At 41.9% G+C, this 23,403-nt stretch overlaps 1 protein-coding gene across 5 annotated transcripts; it reads right to left on the reverse strand.

The window, feature by feature from the left end:
* Positions 1-4,021: 4,021 nt before the first annotated feature.
* On the reverse strand, positions 4,022-20,679 carry LOC122933253 (interleukin-1 receptor type 2-like). 5 transcript variants are annotated; one of them, XM_044288124.1, is made up of 7 exons: positions 20,566-20,668; positions 20,400-20,448; positions 13,694-13,760; positions 13,254-13,319; positions 7,164-7,293; positions 6,086-6,237; positions 4,022-4,636 (listed from the first exon to the last, which is right to left on the reverse strand). In XM_044288124.1, exons 3-7 carry the CDS (start codon positions 13,755-13,757, stop codon positions 4,512-4,514), a joined length of 537 nt encoding a protein of 178 aa, XP_044144059.1. In that variant the 5' UTR covers positions 13,758-13,760; positions 20,400-20,448; positions 20,566-20,668; the 3' UTR covers positions 4,022-4,511. The 5 variants fall into 5 exon arrangements, with proteins under 5 accessions (XP_044144059.1, XP_044144063.1, XP_044144058.1 ...); XM_044288128.1 differs by lacking the exon at positions 20,400-20,448 and having other exon boundaries at positions 6,224-6,237; positions 20,566-20,679; XM_044288123.1 differs by lacking the exon at positions 20,400-20,448 and having other exon boundaries at positions 20,566-20,679.
* Between the last annotated feature and the right edge of the window lie 2,724 nt (positions 20,680-23,403).

A 23,403-nucleotide genomic window follows, 5' to 3' on the forward strand; every position in this document is an offset into this window, starting at 1 on the left:
TGAAATATGTGTAGGGGTTGGATTTTTCCTGACTTTGTTGTTGTTTTGTTTATTCACACATGCATTTTCTGCTGCATTTTTTTATTTTTTTTATTTTATATATTTGTATTATTCAAAGTATAAAAAGAGATACAAAACTTAGCAGATCCCAAAAAAAATCTCACATCTCACAATCAACAGTTGATCAGTGTAATATCACATACATTTTTTTGGGGGGGGGTCCCCCCCCTTCCCAATAACCCACCAATATCCCAACACTAGGTCATTGTCGGTGGAGCTCCCAACCAGCCACTCCTATTGGACCATACGTTCATATATCACTAACCTGTTCATCAGAGCTCTCCACTCCACAATCTCGGGGCTGCTTTCCGAGCCCCACTTGTTTACTATCAGGACTCTTGCTAATTGGAGTCCTACCAGCCATCTACATTTATCTTGTTTTGATTCAAAACTATTAGCAAATAGGCCAAATATAACTTGTTCTATAGATGGAATCCATCTTTGTGACGTTTACTTCCCAATTCTGCATAAACCTGCTGCCAGAAGCTCTGAACATAAGGACAGTTCTAGAGAAGCTTCTCCATGGCACTTTAGACAGTTATCCTGTTTTTCTCTATACATCTTGGATAGATAAAAGGGGGTATAGTATAACCGATGTATGATCTTGAATTGTATTAGACGATATTTACTGGAAATGGAGAGATGTTTTATATTTTTATATATTATTCCCCAATTCAATGTCATGCCACCCAAATCCCTTTCCCATCTAGACACACTATTACATTTAATCACTGTGGGTAATTCTACCTGTATCTTATGATATATTTGTGAAATCGTGAAAATAGTCCCATTCTTTTTCAAACAAAAATCCAAGAAATTCTGATCTCGGACCAAAAGTTATTTTTTTCTTTAGTGCAAGCTATTGCATGTTTAATTTGAGTGTATATAAACGTATCTAGTAGTGATGGTTCTATTCCCGGAAATAATTTCTCTAGGGAATTTAACTTTCCATGTGAAAATAGGTGTGATAGTGTTAGAACTCCTTTTAATATCCAGTAATTTTGTTCAGGAATTACTGCAAACTCACCTAAGTGAATGTTGTACCAAATTGGAGTGAAATACAAACCATGTGTTATTCCCAAAATCGATTTGATTTTACACCAACACTTATGTAGCATGTCACTGATAAGACAAGATTTCCCCATTTTACCCAAATAGCCTGACTCGAGTATACTAAAAATGTCTCTTGGAGTGCCTTTATATCCTCGGGTGAGCAGTTGGAGAGAACGCCGTCTCCTTCCGCCAACCACAGGTATTGTTGTTTTATTCTTACACGTTTCCTGCCCCATATTAAGACATTTATTAATCTCTCCAATAATTTGAAGAGAAACTCCTCGATCCAGATTGGACAGTTGGTCAGTACATATAATGCTATCGGGAGCAAAACCATTTTCACAAGGACTATCCTATCAGCCTGAGATAAGGGTAGTTTTTGCCATGTCCTTATCTTACCTTTAATTTTTTTAACCATAGGAATATTGTTGAGTGTATTAAACATTTGTAACTCAGCACTTATTTGGATTCCAAGATATTCTATATGGTCAGTGGTCGAAAGCACCCGTTCTTTAGCAATGTCTTTGGGCGCTGATCTGTCAAGAGGGAGAAGTACAGATTTCTCCCAGTTGATCTTATATGCAGACAAAGATCCATAGTCATTAATAATCTCGATCACTGAGGATAGGCCCCTCCAACCCGATTTCAAAAAGATGATGATATCGTCCGCGTATAAACAAATCTTGTCATCCGTCCCTTTGCCTCCAAAACCTTCAATGGTCTTTTTCGCCCGAATTTTACAAGCTAGGGGTTCCAGAAAGAGGGCGAATAATAATGGCGACAAAGGGCATCCCTGCCTGGTGCCACGGTGTAGATAAATTGTCTCAGAGCCAACTCCTTCAATACTGATTCTGGCTAAGGGGTGCCAATAAAGCATATGTGCCCATTTGATGAAGTTAGCCCCTAATTTCATCCTCTCTATGACCCGTCACAGAAAGGGACACTCCCTCACCATATTGAATATTGGTAAATACTCTACGAATATTGGATCTGGACTGTCTCCCAGGAATAAAACCTGTCTGCTCAGGATGGATCAATTTAGTTATAACCTTTTTAAGCCTATTGGACAGGAGTTTAGCTAAAAATTTATAGTCTGTGTTTAATAATGAGATTGGGCGGTAGGAGCCAATTTCCATACCATCCTTCTCTTTTTTTCAGAATAAGGGAGATCGAGGCTTCCATAAATGACGAGGGGAGGCTACCTGAATCCCAGGAGGCGTTAAGTACCTGTAGCAGGACAGGGAGGATCTCATCCCCAAAGCATCTGTAGATTTCGAAAGGCAATCCATCTTTACCGGGGGAAGAGTTCCCCTTAATACTCTTTAACGCCTCCTGTAATTAAATAAGAGAAATCAGGGTTATTTAGTACCATCCTATCTAATTCAGAGAGCTCTGGACACACAATACCATTCAAATATGGGCGTATTCTGTCCTCCTCATCCAATTCTGATTGATATAACGCTGCAAAATGTCTAGAGAATTCAAGTTTAATCCTGTCTTGATTATAAGTTATATTCCTATTTCTTAATCTAAGACATCTAGATTTGTTGTCCCCTCGTTGATTTGCTATCATGGAAGATATTAATCTTCCAGGCTTCCCTGTTTCGCAAAATACTTTTTGCCCGTAGACAAAAATCTTGGGCTTTCTGACTTAATTTTTTTTTTAGTTTTTCCCGGGCATCCAGTAACTCTTTTTGTTTATCCACACCACTATCTTTATGGAGTTCTATCTCTAGTCTCTTTACTTCTCCCTCCAAGGCTTTTCTCCGTTTTATTTTTAAAATGACAGAACTCAAAGTATGATCAAACCACTAGTGTCAAACAACACCCTGTTCTAAGTCACGCTCCAAAACCACATCCTTTTTTTACCCATGTAAACCTGGCTGGTATATTTTGTTGCAAAGGATGGCAACCATAGTCAACCCTGGGGGAATGTGATTTAAGAAGTGAGAGTAAACTTTTGCTTGAATCTCCAATGATCAACTGATTACACTTGGAGGAGTCATTCTTGGCTGCTTCCAGACTGTGTCACTAGAGTGATGATGAAGCATTGCTCAGTGTCTACTGATTTCTCCAATTTCACTGGCAGGCTTCCCAAAACGATTGCTGGTCAAGCCAAGACATCATCTTTATGAGCTAAATATGTTAATAGAACATTTGCAAATGTTTGTTTTTTTTTTAAGCAGAAAGCTTTTAAAAAAAATAAATAAGATAAAATTTTGTACCATTTGTCCACAGCATGTTTGTCAAGCTATATACAGATATACAGTACATATCCAGGATTTCTACTGACTTCTGTTCTTTATCATAACAATGTGCCAAAGCCACAGTTTAATGAAAAGAAAAACATCGCTATATCTATCTTTAGAGATACTAGAGAAAAGTACTAGTTCATAGTTCTAGGGAGAAAGCATGAAGCGTAGCAGGAGGTCTAAAATGCATTCATCTATTTCTCTCACTGCCCTTAATATTTATGAAAATTCAAGGGGTTGTCCGAGTTATGAAAAAAAAATATATAGCACTGAAAATCTGATGGCAGCAATATATAACTAAGCTAAGCAAGTTTTATGCAATATATATATATATATATATATATATATATATATATATTTCCTCATTTCCCTGGTTCTTTTCTGGCCCTTTGTTTACATGCAATAAAAACAACCTCTGCCCCTCCCCCTGCACTGCTAAGGGAGTGAATACAAATGCTGCCCTGAGTGACATGTCTGCCTGCTGGGAGACTCTGCAGCATGTTGTATGTGTAGGACTACAAGTCCCAGCTGTATAATGACACTGCTAAGGGAGTGAATACAAGTGCTGCCCTGAGTGACATGTCTGCCTGCTGGGAGACTCTGCAGCATGTTGTATGTGTAGAACTACAAGTCCCACCTGTATAATGACACTGCTAATACACACAGGATCTTCCCCCTACCTTCTTGTGCAATGCTCTCTCTAGTCCTTCAGCTCCTGTGCCCAGAATTGTCACTGCTGCAGATACCCAGTGTGTGCAGCTGAAGGGGATAAGAATCTTAGGAGAGAGAGCAGACGGCAGCACAGTGGTGGCCAGCACAGTGATGTCTTGTTTACAGGCTTGTAAACAAACTTTATCAGAGCAGGGAGAGAATCTGAGATCACAGGTCATGTGACCCTCAGTGGAATCTGAGAAACCAGCCACTGGAGATAAAGTGAGTGAATTGGAAAGCTGTTATATTTGCCCAGTTAGGAACGTAGAAAAATCAAAAAAATAACTCGGATAACCCCTTTAACAATGCATATTGTCCTGCAATCTGAAAACAGGAATTTTGGGAATCTTGTCAAAGTCATTAATCATTGTAATCATTGTTAAAGGGGTTGGGAATCTTGGGGTCCCATAGGTTAGACCACCACTTAATTTATTTTCATGACTTGTTTGATTGATGAGAAATATAAGTTGTTAACAGAATGAAATGTTTATATCCAAATACTGCCAGTAAACTCAAAATAATAAGAGACAGAGGAATGATAACTGCCCAGGTGAAAGACCCTGAAATAAAGAAAATAAAAAAATTACATGCTGCATGTAATATATGGTTACATATATGGGTACATTCATATAAAAATCTTTAAAGTCTAAGGACCTTTTTACACTGGCCGACAGGGCAGGAAATGAAGAATGTTTATTCCCGATCACTGCCTGCTCATTACCCCCATTCAACAATGATCACTGTTGCTCGGGGATGAATGATCGTTACTATGATCGTTCAATCCCATTCAACGCCCTTGTTTGCCACCAGGACATTTCTTTTTACACAGGACAGTGTGCCGCTGACAAATGAGGATATTATGTGCTGCACCCAACAAATGTGTGTTTCCACAGTTTTTCAGGTGTTTTGGGGCAATTATCGGTAACAATTGTTTATAGGAATGTTTGTTCTCGATAATTGTCCTAATCATCGGCCTGTGCAAAATGCCCTAACTACATTCAAAAAGGAGTAGAATGTAATAATAAAAATGTGCTTCCAAAGATGTCCATATTCATTAAAGGGAATCTGTCACCTGCTTTTACCATTTTAAGCTGGCCCCATCGCTATATTCACTAAAGTAACTTATTTCCAGCAGTCTTCTTTTTACTTTATTTCGTTTAGTAGTTTTGATATAAAAGCGCTTTTTATGTTATGCTAATGAGGCTCCAAGGTGCCCAGAGGGGCGTTTTTTTCACTCTCCGGTGCCCAGTGACGCCCCCCTGCAGTGCCCTAGAACTTCTCCTGATCATCAAATAACCTCCCACAGCCCGGAAAACGGTTCTGCCCCCTCCCCACGTCATAGTCTACCTTATAGAAATGCCCAGTCCTTCTTCCTGTCTGCGGCCAGAAAACTTGCGCAGGCGCAGTACCGCCTGCGGCCTGCGCGATCATCAACCTCCTGAGAGCAACAGCCTCAAAAGTCTCACTGGGTATGCGCTGAGCCCAGTGATGTAACCTGAGCGCTGTTGCCCTCAGGAGGTTAATGATCGCGCAGGCACAGGTCGCAGGCGGTACTGCGCCTGCGCGAGTTTTCTAGGCCGCAGACAGGAAGAAGGACGGGGCATTTCTATAAGGCAGACTATGACGTGGGGAGGGGGCGGAACCGTTTGCCAGGCTGTGGGAGGTTATTTGCTGATCAGGAGGCGTTCTTGGGCACTGGAGGGGGGCGTCACTGGGCACAGGAGAAGGAAAAAAACGCCCCTCTGGGCACCTTGGAGCCTCATTAGCATAACATAAAAAGCTTTTATATCAAAACTACAAAACAAAATAAAGTAAAAAGAAGACTTGTGGAAATAAGGTACTTTAGTGAACATAGCGATGGGGCCAGCTTAAAATTGTAAAAGCAGGTGACAGATTCCCTTTGAGCAGCCAGTACTCGATATCAAGTAAAGAATAGGAGTCATTGGACATGGCTTAATTAGATAATTCAGTAACCCTTATGGATATCCAATTTGTATAGGTATACCAACCTGTTTTGGCAGGTGTCAAATAAAGTGTTGAATTATCTGCCCCCCATGGGCTGTTTGCTATACATGTGATAGGAATGTTGTACAATTCTGGGACAGCGTTGTCTATATGAAGGATAATGGTAAGATAATTTTCATCACCTTTCTTAGAAACCCTGTATATGGTAATGTAAGAGAACAGCAACAGAATTTACAACATTTTTATGTATATTAGTAGTGCTCAAATTATCCATATTTAAGATTTTGGGGAGATCCACTCTTGTGGTCAGAGTATATTCAAAATATTACTGCATTTATTTTAAGTGCTCCATATGGATATCATAGAGTGGCTCTCCTGCTCTCTATCATATGGACCTATTTAAAATGATGTATAGAACTCTAACTTGGCAGTGCCCAGAGCTAAAGCTTAGGAACTGTACACAGAAAAGCTAGCATCCAACTGAAAAAGGACATTTGGGGGGAAAGCTCTGTCTACCAGCTGTTCTGAGCCAAACAGCATTGCTGTGAACACTGATGCTCATGGTCAGAGAGCAGCCAACCAACTGCAGCAAACGTCAGCTGGCTTCCTGGCACAGCATGCAGTGCCCGTACACCATACTGTTTCTGAAAGATGTATCGTGGGCGTTATTATAGCCAACTTTCATGGGCAACTTAAAAACACTCTAGTTTAAAGGGTTGTGGTTTAAAGGGATGGTTCACTTTGTTTTTGTTTTTTGTTAGAAGTGTCACCTGACAAGCGGATCATTGATAGCCCTGCTGCTAAGGGCCTCCAGTTAGGCACCTCCCTCTATTGTCTTAAAGGGTTTTTCCAGGATCAGAGCTGAATCTGGACATAAGCTCCTCTTCAATCATTTACCATGTCTAAGTGGAGCATCGGAGCATTTCTAGCTCCAATGCTCCACCTTGTCCTGCACTGCATAGCACATGACAAGGGCTATTGGTTTACTGTCGGGGACGTACACAGCTTTTGCAGTGACTGAAGGGCACACCTTTTCTTCCTTCAGGAAACACCCAGGTTTTGAGGCTCCTGCCTGGTGACCTTGGTGGTGGATATTTAACAGGGTGGGAGAACTGTACCTACCTTGGGAAACCTTCCTGGACACTACTGTAGTTTCCAATGAATGTTCCATTAATAAGCCAATAAATAATGGTAATTTCTAAAGAACTTTCAGACCCAAGTAGAGCGGAGCAGCGTAGATCAATTTTTGAGCCTGTGCACAAATTTAAAATAATAATAGTAATGCTATTAATAATTAATAATTATAAATGGAATGTGTCAGAGTGTGCATAGAAATGGTAACCCCCAAGTTATCAATCTACTCATACATTTCCAAGAGGAGCAAAGGAGGAACAGCACAATGTCACAATGCTACATGCTCTAGTGTTGATATTTTATGTGATGTGCAAGTATTTACTACATGTAAGCAGGTGTCACGGCTGTAAGTGAGCAACAAGAGCGTACACAGAGAATAGCAACTGACCGGACCCAAACTAGGGAGGATAAAGGGTGACCCCTGCCAGACCCTAAAAGCTCTCCCTAAGCTGCTATGCCCATGTCCGGATCCAAATGGTGGATCGAGACATGCCCGCGTACCTGAGGCTGAAGACCGCTGAAACCCCTACAATAGTGGAAGGGGCACGGCCACCGGTGCCCTGCTCAGTATATGGACGGAACCGGGGTCGCCTCGGATCCAGTCAGCAAGTGAAACAGAAACACACAATGTCAGAACACTTAACTGAGGTGCTGCAGCCGCAGTGAAAACAGATCCAAAGTCAGCAGACGATATCCGAAGTACTTGCATCAGCAGAACACAGATCCAGTGAAGAGAAGTCACACAGGTGAAGACACTCAAGCGAGAGATACAGCTCAAAATGAAGAGTATAATCCGCACCTCTACAAAGGAGGAGGGGTGATTTAAAGGCAGCGAAATCAAACACAGGAGGGACAGCTGGGAGGAAGGAAACCAAAAGTAAAGACCTCATCACAGAGGCGGAGAAACAGGGAAGAGAACTCCTCCAAGCTCTAGTAGTGACATCATCACAGGGGTGTGGAAACAGAGCTGTGAGAACGTCTCAAAGCTTTGGTAGTGACAGTACCCCCCCCTCTACGGGTGGACTCCGGACACCCAGGACCCAACTGCCCAGGATGAACCCTATGAAATGCCCTGATGAGGCGAGTGGCTTTAATGTCCTACACCGGAACCCACATCCTCTCCTCAGGACCATAACCCCTCCAATGAACGAGGTACTGAAGAGAACCGCGGACAATGCGAGAGTCCACAATTCTGGAAACCTCAAACTCCAGATTGCCATCAACCAAAATCGGAGGAGGAGGCAAAGAGGAGGGTACCGTGGGCTGGACATATGGTTTTAAAAGAGCCCTGTGAAATACATTATGTATCTTCCAAACCCGTGGAAGATCAAGACGGAAGGCAACAGGATTGACGACTGACAAGATTTTATAAGGGCCAATAAACTTGGAACCCAATTTCCAGGAGGGAACCTTCAGTTTAATATTTCTTGTAGACAACCACACCAGATCACCCACATTCAGGTCCGGACCAGGCATACGTCTCTTATCAGCCACACGCTTATATTTCTCACTCATCTTTCTAAGATTACTCGGAATCTTTTGCCAAATGGTAGACAAAAGCTTGCGCCAACGTTTTAGCACCGGGTAAACCAGGGAAGGGTACGAAATGAGCCATCTTGCTAAAACGGTCCACCACCACCAGGATCACGACTTCCCTGAGGAACGAGGAAGATCCGTGATAAAGTCCATGGAGAGGTGTGTCCAAGGGCGGGAAGGTATGGGTAACGGGAGAAGGGGACCTTAAGGCCGTGAACGAGGGACCTTAGCGCGAGCGCACGTCTCACAAGCAGCCACAAAACCCTCCACCGACTTACGAAGAGCCGGCCACCAAAATCTCCGAGCAATGAGATCTACCGTGGCTCTACTGCCGGGGTGACCAGCAAGAACGGTATCATGATGTTCCTTGAAGAGTTTGTGACGTAACTCAGGAGGCACAAACAACTTCCCAGGAGGACAACGGGCAGGTATCTCAGTCTGGGCAGCCTGGACCTCGGCCTCCAAATCAGAATACAGGGCAGAAACAACCACCCCCTCCGCCAAAATGGGACCCGGGTCCTCGGAGTTTCCTCCTCCCGGAAAACAGCGAGAGAGAGCATCAGCCTTCACATTTTTGATCCCAGGGCGGAATGTAATGACAAAATTGAATCTGGAGAAGAAGAGAGACCATCTGGCCTGTCTCGGATTCATACGCCTGGCCGACTCCAAGTACGCCAGATTCTTATGGTCGGTAAAAACGGTGATAGGGTGCCTGGCTCCCTCCAACCAATGGCGCCACTCCTCGAGAGCCAACTTGATGGCCAACAACTCCCTATCTCCCACATCATAGTTTCTCTCTGCCGGGGAGAGCTTTTTAGAGAAAAAGGCACAGGGTCGCCACTTGGCAGGAGAAGGGCCCTGGGACAAAACCGCACCCACACCCACCTCAAAAGCATCCACCTCAACAATAAAAGGTAAGGAAACATCGGGATGCACCAAGACGGGAGCAGACGCAAAACTCTTTTTAATCTTAGAAAAAGCTGCAAGCGCCTCCTCCGACCAAGAGGAAAAATCTGCCCCCTATTTTGTCATGTCAGTGAGGGGTTTGACAACAGAGGAATAATTCAAAATGAACTTTCTGTAATAGTTTGCAAAACCCAGAAAGCGCATCAATGCCTTCTGATTCTCAGGAAGCTCCCACTCCAGCACAGCACGGACCTTCTCCGGATCCATGCGAAAACCAGAAGCAGAGAGGAAAAAACCCAGAAATTGAATCTCCGATACCATAAAAACACATTTCTCCAGCTTGGCGTACAATTTATTCTCCCGCAGAATCCGCAGAACCTGAAAAAGATGATCCTGATGGGTCTGAACATCAGGGGAAAAAATCAAAATATTATCAAGATACACCAATACAAATTTCCCCATTAAATGGTAGAAAATACTGTTAACAAAATGCTGAAAGACGGCCGGAACATTCATCAGGCCGAAAGGCATAACGAGATTCTCAACATGCCCATTAGGGGTATTAAAGGCCGTTTTCCATTCATCCCCCTCTCTGACCCTGACCAGGTTGTACGCGCCTCTCAAATCCAATTTGGAAAAAACCTTGGCCCCAACAATTTGGTTGAAGAGGTCCGGGATCAGATGAAGAGGATAGGGATCGCGAATGGTGATACGGTTCAGCTCCCTAAAATCTAGGCAAGGTCTCAGAGAGCCATCTTTCTTTTTAACAAAATAAAACCCAGCGGCAACAGGAGATTTTGAGGGACGAATATGCCCCTTATCGAGACTCTCAGAAATATAAGTTCGCATTGCGATTCTTTCCGGTTGTGAGAGGTTGTAGAGGCGTGCTTTTGGCAGTTTGGCGCCGGGAATGAGGTTAATGGGACAGTCAAACTCCCGGTGAGGAGGTAGCTCCTGAACACCGCTCTCGGAAAACAAGTCCGAGAAATCAGAGAGAAATGATGGCACCGTTTTAGTAGACACCTCTGCAAAAATTGCTGTGAGACAATTCTCTCTACAAAATTCACTCCATTCATTTATTTGCCTTCCTTGCCAATCAATAGTGGGGTTATGTCTAGTAAGCCAGGGTAACCCCAAAACTAGAGGAGAAGGCAATCCGTTAAGGACAAAACAAGATATATCCTCCACATGAGTATCACCTATCGCTAACCGGATATTGTGAACAATGCCCTTCAGGGATCTCTGTGAGAGTGGAGCAGAGTCAATAGCAAAAACAGGTATATCCTTTTCTAATGTGCAAAACTGAAAACCATGCATGGCTTCAAATTGAGTATCAATAAGATTGACGGCCGCTCCACTATCGACTAAAATTTCACAAGAAATGACTTTGCTCCCTAGCGCCACCCTAGCAGAAAGGAGAAAACGGGAACTGCAGGTCAGAGGAAAAGAATCAATTCCTACATCAACTTTGCCCAAAGTAGCAGATGAAGCAGAGTTTGATGATTTACCTTTTGAGGTCTTTCTCTTATTATAACTCTTAGTACAGTTCAAGAATCTCCTAGACGGACAAACATTAGCCAAATGACCTATGCCCCCACAACAAAAACACACCATTCTCTGAGGACTAAATCCTCCTTTATCCGGGGCAGGTCGACCTAGCTGCATGGGCTCCTCCACAGAGGGAACCGAGAGAGGATGAGGCCCCTGCACACTGAATGAATCCGCACCACTGCCGCTAGACTGAAAATGACTGGACAGAGAGGTCTCGTTTCTTTCTCTTAGACGCCTGTCAAGGCGTACCGCCAATGACATGGCAGACTCTAAGGACATTGGTCTCTCATGGAAAGCAAACGCATCCTTCAATCTCTCCGAGAGACCATGAGAGAACTGACTCCGGAGTGCAGCATCATTCCAACCTGTATCAGCTGCCCATCTCCGAAATTCAGAACAATAAAGCTCCGCAGACAGTTTGTCCTGGCATAAAAAACGTAAGTTAGATTCAGCCAGGGCAACACGATCCGGGTCATCATATATCTTCCCCAGAGCCAAAAAAAATCTTTCTACGGATCGAAGGGAGGGATCCCCCGATGGCAACGAAAAAGCCCAAGTCTGAGCACTACCCCTGAGCAGGGAGATGACAATCCTCACCCTCTGTTCCTCATTACCAGAGGAATGGGGACACAAGCAAAAATGGAGTTTGCATGCCTCTCTGAAACGAACAAAATTCTCACTGCCCCCGGAGAACGTCTCCGGAAGTGAGACCTTTGGCTCGCAACAGACTCCATGGGCCGGAGCAGAGCCCAATGCTTGAAGCTGAGTCATAGATTGACGGAGATCCGCTACCTCCAAAGAAAGACCCTGCATGCGGTCAACCAGGCCAGAAAGCGGATCCATGTCAAAAAAGGACGGTTTGGCGGATTATAATGTCACGGCTGTAAGTGAGCAACAAGAGCGTACACAGAGAATAGCAACTGACCGGACCCAAACTAGGGAGGATAAAGGGTGACTCCTGCCAAACCCTAAAAGCTCTCCCTAAGCTGCTAGGCCCATGTCCGGATCCAAATGGTGGATCGAGACATGCCCGCGTACCTGAGGCTGAAGACCGCTGAAACCCCTACAATAGTGGAAGGGGCACGGCCACCGGTGCCCTGCTCAGTATATGGACGGAACCGGGGTCGCCTCGGATCCAGTCAGCAAGTGAAACAGAAACACACAATGTCAGAACACTTAACTGAGGTGCTGCAGCCGCAGTGAAAACAGATCCAAAGTCAGCAGACGATATCCGAAGTACTTGCATCAGCAGAACACAGATCCAGTGAAGAGAAGTCACACAGGTGAAGACACTCAAGCGAGAGATACAGCTCAAAATGAAGAGTATAATCCGCACCTCTACAAAGGAGGAGGGGTGATTTAAAGGCAGCGAAATCAAACACAGGAGGGACAGCTGGGAGGAAGGAAACCGAAAGTAAAGACCTCATCACAGAGGCGGAGAAACAGGGAAGAGAACTCCTCCAAGCTCTAGTAGTGACATCATCACAGGGGTGTGGAAACAGAGCTGTGAGAACGTCTCAAAGCTCTGGTAGTGACAGCAGGATTGACAGGTTCTCCTGAAGTGAAGCTGCATATTAAAGATCAGGGGATTACTCAACTAACAATTCCATAATAGAAAGCTGTTGTCAGAATTACTACATATACATTGTATATTACTACATGCTATATATAGTTTGAGCTATATGAAGATAACTGTGTAGGTGCCATCTTGTCTTTTCTGTATTCTTTACTGTATGTTGAATGGATTAAGGGTTTGCCTAAGCATCATCTGTATTCTTATGATGCCCTCTGCAGCCACAGTGCTGTGTAATAATAGGATTACTTCCACTTGTTGAAGATGCACTATTCTAATAACATAATATGGGACTGTGATAGTTATGCAATTTCCTAATATTAGATATCTGCAATGCATCAGTTTATTGCTGCTTGTAACATAGTGCAATATGTGCAATTTATGGATGTCATTACTAGCAAACCTTTGAGATTGCGTAGGGTCAAAGACACACTGGCACAGCGAGGCATGCTGGATTATTTGGGCATGTTGCCTCAATAATTCTTATGTTATGACTGAATAATGATTGTTACCTGCTTTCACTTCTATGTTAACATTTTTAAGGGGTTCTGTGATCCGAGGTACCATGCTTCTGTTCACTGTAAAAAAATTGTTTTGTGGTTAGTTTATCAGAAAAGAGGATGAAGATTCTAGTGGATTCACAGGATCATGAAAACCAAGCAACAATTATAAAAACTAAATTTGGCGCATCTTACTCCAGAACACTTTTTATTGAAGCTGGTATCGGAGATGCCAACTTTAGTAAATATGCTGCAATATTTTCTCTGAAACGCCCCATTGGCTCTGATTCCTTTATGTAAAAAAATAAATAAAAAACAAACTCGAAATCCCCCTTTCAATAAAGCTGATAGAAATCGACCAATCCTAAAAGAAGAGTTACTATATAATTATTTTTGTGCTATTTTAATATTCTAGTGCTTAAAAAAATATATCAGTGTAAAGCTAGATTTACCTGTCTCTGTCAAATTTGAAACAATGCAAGTGCACAAAAGGCACAATACACACATCTTCGCCATACTCTACAAAATAAAAAGAAGAAACAGAATAGAACCCAAGCTCACAAGCATATTTAAAATTTGCAGAAATATATTAATTGGTTGGTAAGGTCAACATTAACATGATTGACATTGAGATTTTTTTTAGGCTTTCATGTGGGTTTACACAAGTTGCAGGTTGACAAATAAAATCTGGACTAGCAATTAGCCGACTGCTGTTGTTCTGCCTTCTTTTTGCATGGGGAAAGCTAAATCTTTCCACATTTCTATCTCTACATAAAGACTATTTAAATAAATAGCTTTATTCCTTTTGGCTGCAAGAGGGGGCTCCTGATCCTGGAACCCTGCCTATAAGGCAGACCGCACATTGCCGGCGCTAATAGAATATGCCTGTTCTTGTCCGCAATTGCGGACAAGAATAGGACATGTTCTATCTTTTTTCGGGAACGGAATTGCGGACCCGGAAGTTCGGGTCCACAATTCCGTGTCCGGGCAGCATCGTGCTGCCCCATAGAAATGAATGGGTCCGCAATTCCATTCTGCAAAATGTACATCAAGAGGGGGTTACAAATACATACTGTAATATAGACTAATTGGTACAGAGGGGCAGAGGACCCTGTCCGGAAAGAACACAGTAGGTGGAGGTAAATGCTGCCCGTTTGGCTGTGTGGTGGCAGCATGCTTATTGCAGGTTGTAAGCTTTCGAAGGCTTAGACTTACTTACTTACTTTTGAAGGCTTAGATGTTGGGGGAGAGTCTGATGTGCTGGGGTAGTGAGTATGGGAGATGCCCGTGATGTTTATTTTTTATGGTGTATTTTTATTTTTAATATGGGGAAAGAGGTTGATGTCATGTTCTAACGAAGGTCCTACTGACCTCTGGAACATCTCACGCATAACGCACCAAAGCAAGCAGAGACAAACAAGGCAAGGACCAAGATGAATACTTAATTCACAGAGAACAAGACATGATAGTGAGATGGACCAGCAGGTAAGGGACTAGTGGCAGGTAATACCAATGGATCAAGTGCATCGGTTTGACTTGGGGACAAACCCAGAGGGCAGAGACTCAGTGAGCCCCTTTTTCACAGAGTCCTGATGGTGAAGATGAACTTAGCTGAGGGCTCACTGGTCGCACCTCCGGGATGTTACCTGTAGTGATGGACAAACATCTGCCATGACGGTTGGCGAACGCGATCAAATGTTCGCGAACCGCAAGTTCGCGGCGGGACCCATTCATTTTAATGGCAGGCGAACCTAAAAAACCTTCAGCTCATATTTGCAGCCAATAAATAATTACTAGAAGTGCACAAATAGTCCCACAAAATGGACAGTGACATACCAGATGTATTATTCGAATTTGCGATCTCCATTCATTATTTTTTTCAATGCGACATATTGGCAATATAGTTTTCGCGTACGAGCATGTGCAAATGCACTATACAGTACCCAAATGCACTATAAAGAAAGTATATTGGTATATAACACCCCGCTTCAATCAGTTTTTTGGGGGGACGACTGGTATATCACACCAGTAGAAATTATTTGTTCCAATAACGCTTGTCCCTCTATATACCTGCAGTATCGCAGCAGAACCGCACACAACTGCCGCACAATACAAATGCACTATAATATACTTTCTAACATAGAAAGTATATTATAACATTGTACAAGGAAGGCAATCCATTAGAATATACATAAAGATAAAACGTAACCTTTAATAATGTTACTATGAGGGTCCATTCACACATCCGTAAGTGTTTTGCGCAAAACACGGACACCGGCAATGTGCATTCCGCAATTTGCAGACTGCACATCGCCGGCACTATAATAGAAAATGTCTAATCTTGTCTGCAATTGCGGACAAGAATAGGACATGTTCTATTTAATTGCGGATCGGATGCGGACCCATTTTGCAAACGTGTGAATAGAAAAGATATCCCTCAAAATTAAAATAAATAAAATTATTAAAGTTAAGCAAAAAGCATAGATGTGGTAGGCAATAACAAGTGCTCGGCGGCACTAAATCAGGAGCTCGGCGGCACTAAATCAGAAACCATATGTCCTACCACAATCGGGGGGGTTCCAGTGCACATCCATGAATCAGGAGTGAAAGCAAAAAACATCTGTCCCTGGGCTAGATGGTGATGTGGTATTGAAGGACAGGGTGGGCAAAGAACTGTCCCTGATATTGCCCTACAGGGGGTGCTATTCTGGCCCTGATAGCCTAACCACAGACCACCCGCCCTGACAAGAGCAACCCCATCCGGAACCTTACCCTATATAAAAATGGCCCTAGTAAGCCCCTAGCCCCTAGGCCCCTGACTTCCAGGTGATCACCATATAGATCTGTGTTTTTGACTCATTATAAAAGTATATTATAAGTATATCGCACCCCTCTGTGTATCACACCTATCAATAGCACACCTATACCAGTCCTTAAAAGGACTTTTGTGGCCCTATTAGCTAGCGTTTGGTGTCCCTAACAGCCTGTCTCTGCTCCACACAGCAACCTCTCCCTACACTGGCAAAACACTGAATGTAAAATGGCGGCCAGATCAGGTTTATTTATAAGGTAGGGGGTATGTCCATGTGCTTAAATGTCTCAATTGGCTGTCCTGTACCACCTGATGGATGTGTCATGGGTCAAAGTTCTTTACAATGTAAAAGAATATGGCGGGCATGAATATCTCCATATGTTCGCATGTTCGGCGAATCACGAACACGCAAAACAACCGCCGGGCGAACCGCTAGGCCATCTCTAGTTACCGGTGCACTTGGCCACTTACCTGCATAGACTGATTGTGTGAACAGCTGGTGCTTGCACAACAAGGACTGGAATCCAGGCACACAAACTGGAACCCAAACAACCGCAAAGGACAACATTCAGACAAGACAACGGGAACCAGAACACAAGCAGGGCCCTGTATCCCATGCAGAAATACACATGGCCGTGTCAGACAGAGCTGCCCAAACAGGCAGACAAGAAGATTCCTGGACTCCATGCAGAACGAAACATGACACAGGCAGAGCTACACACAGACTAGATGTCCTCCCTCCAGAGAACCCAGGAATCCTCTGAGGCATAGACTCGGACTAGCAGATGCCTGTTTCCCATGTGGAGTTAGTCCATGGATGAACTGACAGAGCTGCACACAAGACATAGAACCGAATGCTCACTGGTCACACGTACCTGAAGAGACTAATAGTGCAAGCGCCAGCTGTTCACAAAAACAAGGACTGGAATCCAGGCACACAAACTGGAACTCAAACTACTGCAAAAGACAACGTTCAGACAAGACAACAGGAACCAGAACACAAGCAAATGCCTGGACCCCATATGGAACAGATGCATGGCCGTCATAAGCAGAGCTGCCTGCACAGGCAGACAAGCAGATGCCTGGACCCCATGCGGAACAGCCCATGGCTGTCTCAGGCAGAGCTGCCCAAACAGGCAGACAAGCAGATGTCTGGACCCCATGCGGAACAGCCCATGGCTGTCTCAGGCAGAGCTGCCCAAACAGGCAGACAAGCAGATGTCTGGACCCCATGCAGAACGAAACATGGCAATCACAGGCAGAGCTGCACAAAGACTAGATGTCCTCCCTCCGGAGAACCCAGGAATCCTCCTATCGAAAGCATAGAATCGGACTAGCAGGTGCCTGTTCCCCAGGCAACATTAGTTAACTGACAGCGCTGCACACAAGACATAGAAGCATAATAGCAGATTCCTGTTCTCCATGCAGAGTTCATCCATGGCAAGGTGACCATAATGTCTTACTAGGTGGTCACACAAACGGAATAACCCAGGTCAGGTGCACCTAGCAAGACTGGATATAGACTGACCTCAAACCCACAGCGCACAGTATGTTATAGCAGGGTAACGAGGTAATCTGACCTTAGCAGACACACTCAGACTAGACCATTAATCTCACCATAACTGAGACAACAGGGAGGGGAGAATGTATACACAAGTAGCAGTTTACACACAGGTTGCCGCAACTACACATAGGTCATAGCAACCAGCCGACACGGAATCCACCACAGCCAGTATGCCAGAAAACTACTAAAGCTATTACATATGGCAACTCATGACACAGTGAACTACACAGTGACAGTTGATTTGAATTTTTTATATCTCAATTTTTTAAATATTTTTTAAAAACTCAAAAAAATAGCATTTATTTTTAGCCCCCCTAGGGGATAAATCATCATCTCCAGTAGACTGCAGTTAATTAAAAAGTGCAGCTTATGTAAAGTCACTATGTTTCTCGTTATGGCAGGCCTCAGAGCCTGAAGGTCAGAGGCTGCCATAGTAACAAAACAGCTCCCTCAGTCTCAGTGCAGGGGAATCATTTAGTACCCAGGAGTGCAATTCTCCCAGGAAAAGACCAGGTGCCATGAATCGCAGTTGTCCACAGCATCTGTGATTGGCTTTCACAGATTCTGCCTCCAGGTGTAAAATTGATATGACAACTGCTCAGCCTTAAAGTCCTGACTTGTGCCGCACAAGTTCTGAAGGGATTAAAAATAAATAGAAGTATAACAATAAATATAGCAATGCAAAAAATCAAAACCAATGGTATTGCCATGTCTCAAAATGCCTGTACAAGTAAAATATAACATTATTTATTCTTTACTTTGAATGACTGAGTGGAAAAAAAAATCTAAATGGCCAATTTTTTTTTTTTTTTGTCGCTTTACCACTCTACAAATAATGGAATAAAAAATGATCAAAAAGTCCTCACACAGCTCTATAGACATAAATATAAAAAAGTTATGGGATTAATAATATGATGATGCAAAAATGGCGGCCATCTTGATTGAAGAAACCACGCAATCTTGTGAGTGGTGATCTGTGACATCACCACATCAGCTCGCTGGTCCGGCAACATCATCAGTGATGACGTCACCATGCCTGTCCATGATGATGATGTGATGATATCACAAGATTTTATGTAGTTTCTTCAATCAAGATGGCAGTGACAGCCTCTCATCAAGCAAATGGATAAGATGAGTAGTGATGAGCGTCAGGGATCATATTTGAATTTGTGATATTTCGCGAATATTTCATAGAATATTTCATAGAATATTCTTCGAATATTCGCAAATTCGAATATTTATTAGGAGTAGTGTTGATTGCGAATTTTCGTAATGAGAATTTTCGTAATGAGAATTTTCGTAATGAGACTCAATGAGATAGTGAAAACTCAGATCTGATGGTATATTCTAATCCCCAGGCGTTCCCATGGTGACTGGGACGCTTGTCGGGGATGATTATGCCAAAGAGGAACAACTGCAACTGTACAGATTAAAAAAAAAAAAGACGAGTATTCTAGAAAACGAATATTTTCATTTTTTAGAATATTCGTAATATTCAAAAACAAGAATATATAGCAATATAGCGAATATTCGAAAAAAAAAAACGAATATAGAGCAATTATGCTAATATAGTGCTATAATCTTCTTTGTCTAATAGTTGTAATTTTTTTCTTATCTGAATTTCAGATTGGAAAAAAATTACAACTATAAAAAAAAAGACATTATAGCACTATATTAGCTAAATTGTTCTACATTTGTTTTTTTAATATTCGCTATATTCGCTATATTGCTATATATTCTTGTTTTAGAATATTACGAATATTAAAAAAATGAATATATAGCACTATATCGAATATATTTGTTTTTTTAGAATATTCCTCTTTTTTTCCATCTGAATATTACGAATATTAAAAAAATGAATATATATCACTATATCGAATATATTAGTTTTTTAGAATATTCGTCTAAGTAACTTAAGCAGGGAGGAATCATTAATTCAGATGGAAAAAAAGACGAATATTCTAAAAAACTAATATATTCGATATAGTGCTATATATTCATTTTTCGAATATTCGTAATATTCTAAAACAAGAATATATAGCAATATACCATCAGATCTAAGTTTTCACAATCTCAATGATTAACATTACGAAAATTCACATTACGAAAAAATTCTCATTACAAAAATTTGCATTATGAAAATTCGCAATCAACACTACTCCTAAAGTCAAAGATATTGCAGCCTTCTCATTGGCCCACAAGCTAGAAGCAGGGAGGGATCATGTGTACTGATTTTAAAAAAATCTCAAATATTCAAAATTACGAATATATATCACTATTTTCAAAATATTCGCAAATTCTCGAAGTGCCGATATTCGAGATAAAAATTTGCAATTCGAATATTCGTGATCAACACTAAAGATGAGTATGTTTTTTTTTAACCCTGATTAACCACCCTGAAAGGCCCGATTGCCGTTCCTTGTCATTGTGTCCGCTACATACAATGGAATGCGATTCGTGATGAAGTAATTCATAACAAATCGAATTTCTTTTTGAAAAATTCTTCCTGCAAAAAACAAGCAGTCATACAGCAATGTGAATAGAAAAATAAAAAGGGTTATTGCTCTGGGAAGACAGGGAGTAAAAGAAAATAAAAAAATAAATACATTTCTGAATCGGGAAGAGGTTAATACACAAACTATTGTACAGTTTGGGTGAAACAGTACAGAAATCTATGCATTAAACATTATTGTATTACACGTTTTATTTTTTAAGAGTTTGAAACTTTTAAGAACATATTCTGTAAGAAAAATGAATAACATTTCTAAGGAAAAGTTAATACCTGGAATGCTACTTCTCTTGTTTTCTGTACTGTATCCTCAATGAAATATCTGATGGATTATACAGGCAGCATACAAACATGGTAACAGAACAGAACACATCATAAAACTGAGAGCCAAAATTACAAATTCACATGGTAAATAAATCACTATGTGAAGTAAACTTACTGCTGTGTCTTAGAAGAATATTCACTTCTATTGCAATAAATATTCAGGATTGAATGTTGTTTTATCAAAAGAAATTAGAATAATTGTCAGTTCCCAAGCTGTCAGGGGAAAGAGGAATTAGTTGCTTGACTCTTGTACTATTTTTAAGTTCTTTGTATCACATGAGCTGATTTTGCGGAAGGACTTGAAAATGCTAAGTTTGCATTTTGTTGTCTGAAAATGAACAGCCATGTTTTGGAAATGTGCAAATAAATATTAATACTTATGAAAATTATGTGTTTAATAATTGAATGAATATTCTCCTCATTGTAGCTATTCTTATTTCATGATTTGCTCAATGTTTTCATAGCATGATACAATACCATTTTTGGTATTTCTAAAAGAAATGTCTGTAAAGCAATGCTATCTTACTTCCTCTTCACAAACACCTCATAACCTAACTACCATCATAATGTAGATGTATTTTATGCTGAAGGAGGTATTTATTATATAGAAGATTAATTTAAATATTGTATAGCCCTATTATTGCTTTATGTATAGAACAATGACCCTTTAGACTTAAAGTGGTTGTCACAATTTTTTACTATTAATGATGTATCCTCAGAATAGGTCATCAATATCAGATCTGCGGTGGTCTGACTCCTGGTACCCCTGCCTATCAGCTGTTTGAAGAGAAGGCGGCGCTCATACAAGCACCGTGTTCCTGCTCGCCAGGAGCGTAACTACCATAGTGGCAGACTATGTGAATGCTATGGGACCCAGGGCCCAGTTGGGATCATCTCCTTTCTACTGGGAGTAAAAACTTGGTCAGAACTATATCCTCTAAAGCAGGCAGGCTCAACCTGCAGAGCTCCAGCTGGTGCAAAACTACAACTCCCAGCATGCCTGAACAGCCTACAGCAGGGCATTGTGGGAGTTGTAGTTTTACAACAGCTGGAGAGCCAGAGGTTGAGCATGCCTGCTATAAAGGAACAAGTTTTAGCAAATGAGGCAGTGGAAAAAATGGCCCAAGGGTCATTGAAAGGGGTTTAGGCGGAAAACCAGCTGTCCTGTGTGGGGGGCCTAGTTTGATCCTTGCTATGGGGTCCTAACTTCTCTATGTACGCCACTGCTGCTTTCCGCAGCAATTGCAGTGGTGAAGAGGTGTAATTATTGAGAAGTGAATGGGGGCGCCATATTTCAATTAAATTGCTCACCACTGCAATTGCTGTGGCGAGCTGGTAAACAGAGAAGAAAAGACAGAGCTTATATGAGCACTGCCTTCTCGTCAAACAGCTGATCGGTGAGGGTGCTGGGAGCCAGACCCCTGCCGATCTGATATCCTCAGGATAGGTCATCAATAGTTAAAAGCAGACAACAACGTTTCATTAAGGAGGGTAACTTATCAAGCTCTGCACTCCGGAATTCTGGTTTGCAAAACTCATAAAATGGTGCTTTCGCCCTATTTGGGCTAATTGTGACTCTTTGCAGTTTAGCACCATTCAAGATTGGGTGTGATTAACTATTCCACTTAGTTTCACTACAGATTTATTAGTGAGCCTTTAAAAAAAAAGTTCCATATTCACTTCAGTGGGAAGGTTGTCTAAAAAAAACTGGAGTACCATTTTCTAGACTGAAGTGTTAGGATTAAAACTGTGTCAGATTTAACAAGCAACATGCAACATTTGATACATTTGGTACAAATTACACCAATGCAGACTCAAGTAAAACTGATTTAAAAGATATACCCCTGTGTTAATTTCCCCTTTTGTGTTGACATTGTGTAGCACTGCTACCCTGTGTTCGGATACTGTACACTACATTAAGATGCACTGGACTATAAGACGCACCCCAGGGTCAGACAACACACAATTTTAAAATTTATTTTCTACTTATTCCCTTTCTGAGTGGTTTAATGAAGACGAGAGGACAAGGTCACTAACTTTGGGGTCTAGCATACAGGGGGTTAATAGTTTTGGTCAGCTCCTATTAAAGGGGTATTCCAGTTATATTGTTATCCCCTATCCACAGGATAGAGATAACTATTAGATTGGTGAGGGCCGTACCACTGGGACCCCCATTAATCATGAAAATGGGGGCCCCATAACCAGTGGAGCCCCCTCTAAAATGAATGTAATGGCATGGGCTTGGCAGCTTCATTCATATCTATGGAAGTTCCAAAGATGCCAGAGCGCTATACGGAGTAGGACCTCCACTATACTAACTGCTATCCTCTATCCTGTGGATAGGGGATAACAAAATATAACTGTAATAACCTTAGAGTGTCACACATACAGCTCTGCTGCATATGCATGCATGCATGTACAGAAACATGCATCTTTAATAAAAACTCACATTTCTGTGCACTAATGCTGGCTGTATGGTCTTCCTGGTTTGGCCCCTCCCATTTTTTACATCAGTAAAGGTCCTTCACCTGCATTTAATAGGAATTTTCATCACTGCCGCCGGGAGACCTTGAGGATGAAGAGGCCTGTGCACCATGCTGTATGGAGATTATAATTAGATGCTGTTTAGTATGCCTATTTGTACATCCAAAGCAGGAGAGGTGATTAAAATTTTATTTTGGTCTGAGTATACCATAGGAGTCTAAGTTTAGTTTAATTTAGTGGTCTGGGGTATGCATTCATTTTGGGGTTTTGTATGATTTATTGGTTGATTCGGGGTTCTGTTCTGTTCTTGGGGTCTTTTCTGGAGTTTGATGCCCTCAGTGCCATATCCTTCAATTTCTAATGATTGAAATTATGTTTTGGGGCCAAGAATTTAGTTAGGCCCTGCTTTTATCTGTATCCACATTCTTGGGCAATTTTATTTGCATAATATAGTATTTGGGGACATTGA

Source organism: Bufo gargarizans, chromosome 3 (genome assembly GCF_014858855.1).
Source record: "Bufo gargarizans isolate SCDJY-AF-19 chromosome 3, ASM1485885v1, whole genome shotgun sequence".
NCBI classification, from domain to species: domain Eukaryota; kingdom Metazoa; phylum Chordata; class Amphibia; order Anura; family Bufonidae; genus Bufo; species Bufo gargarizans.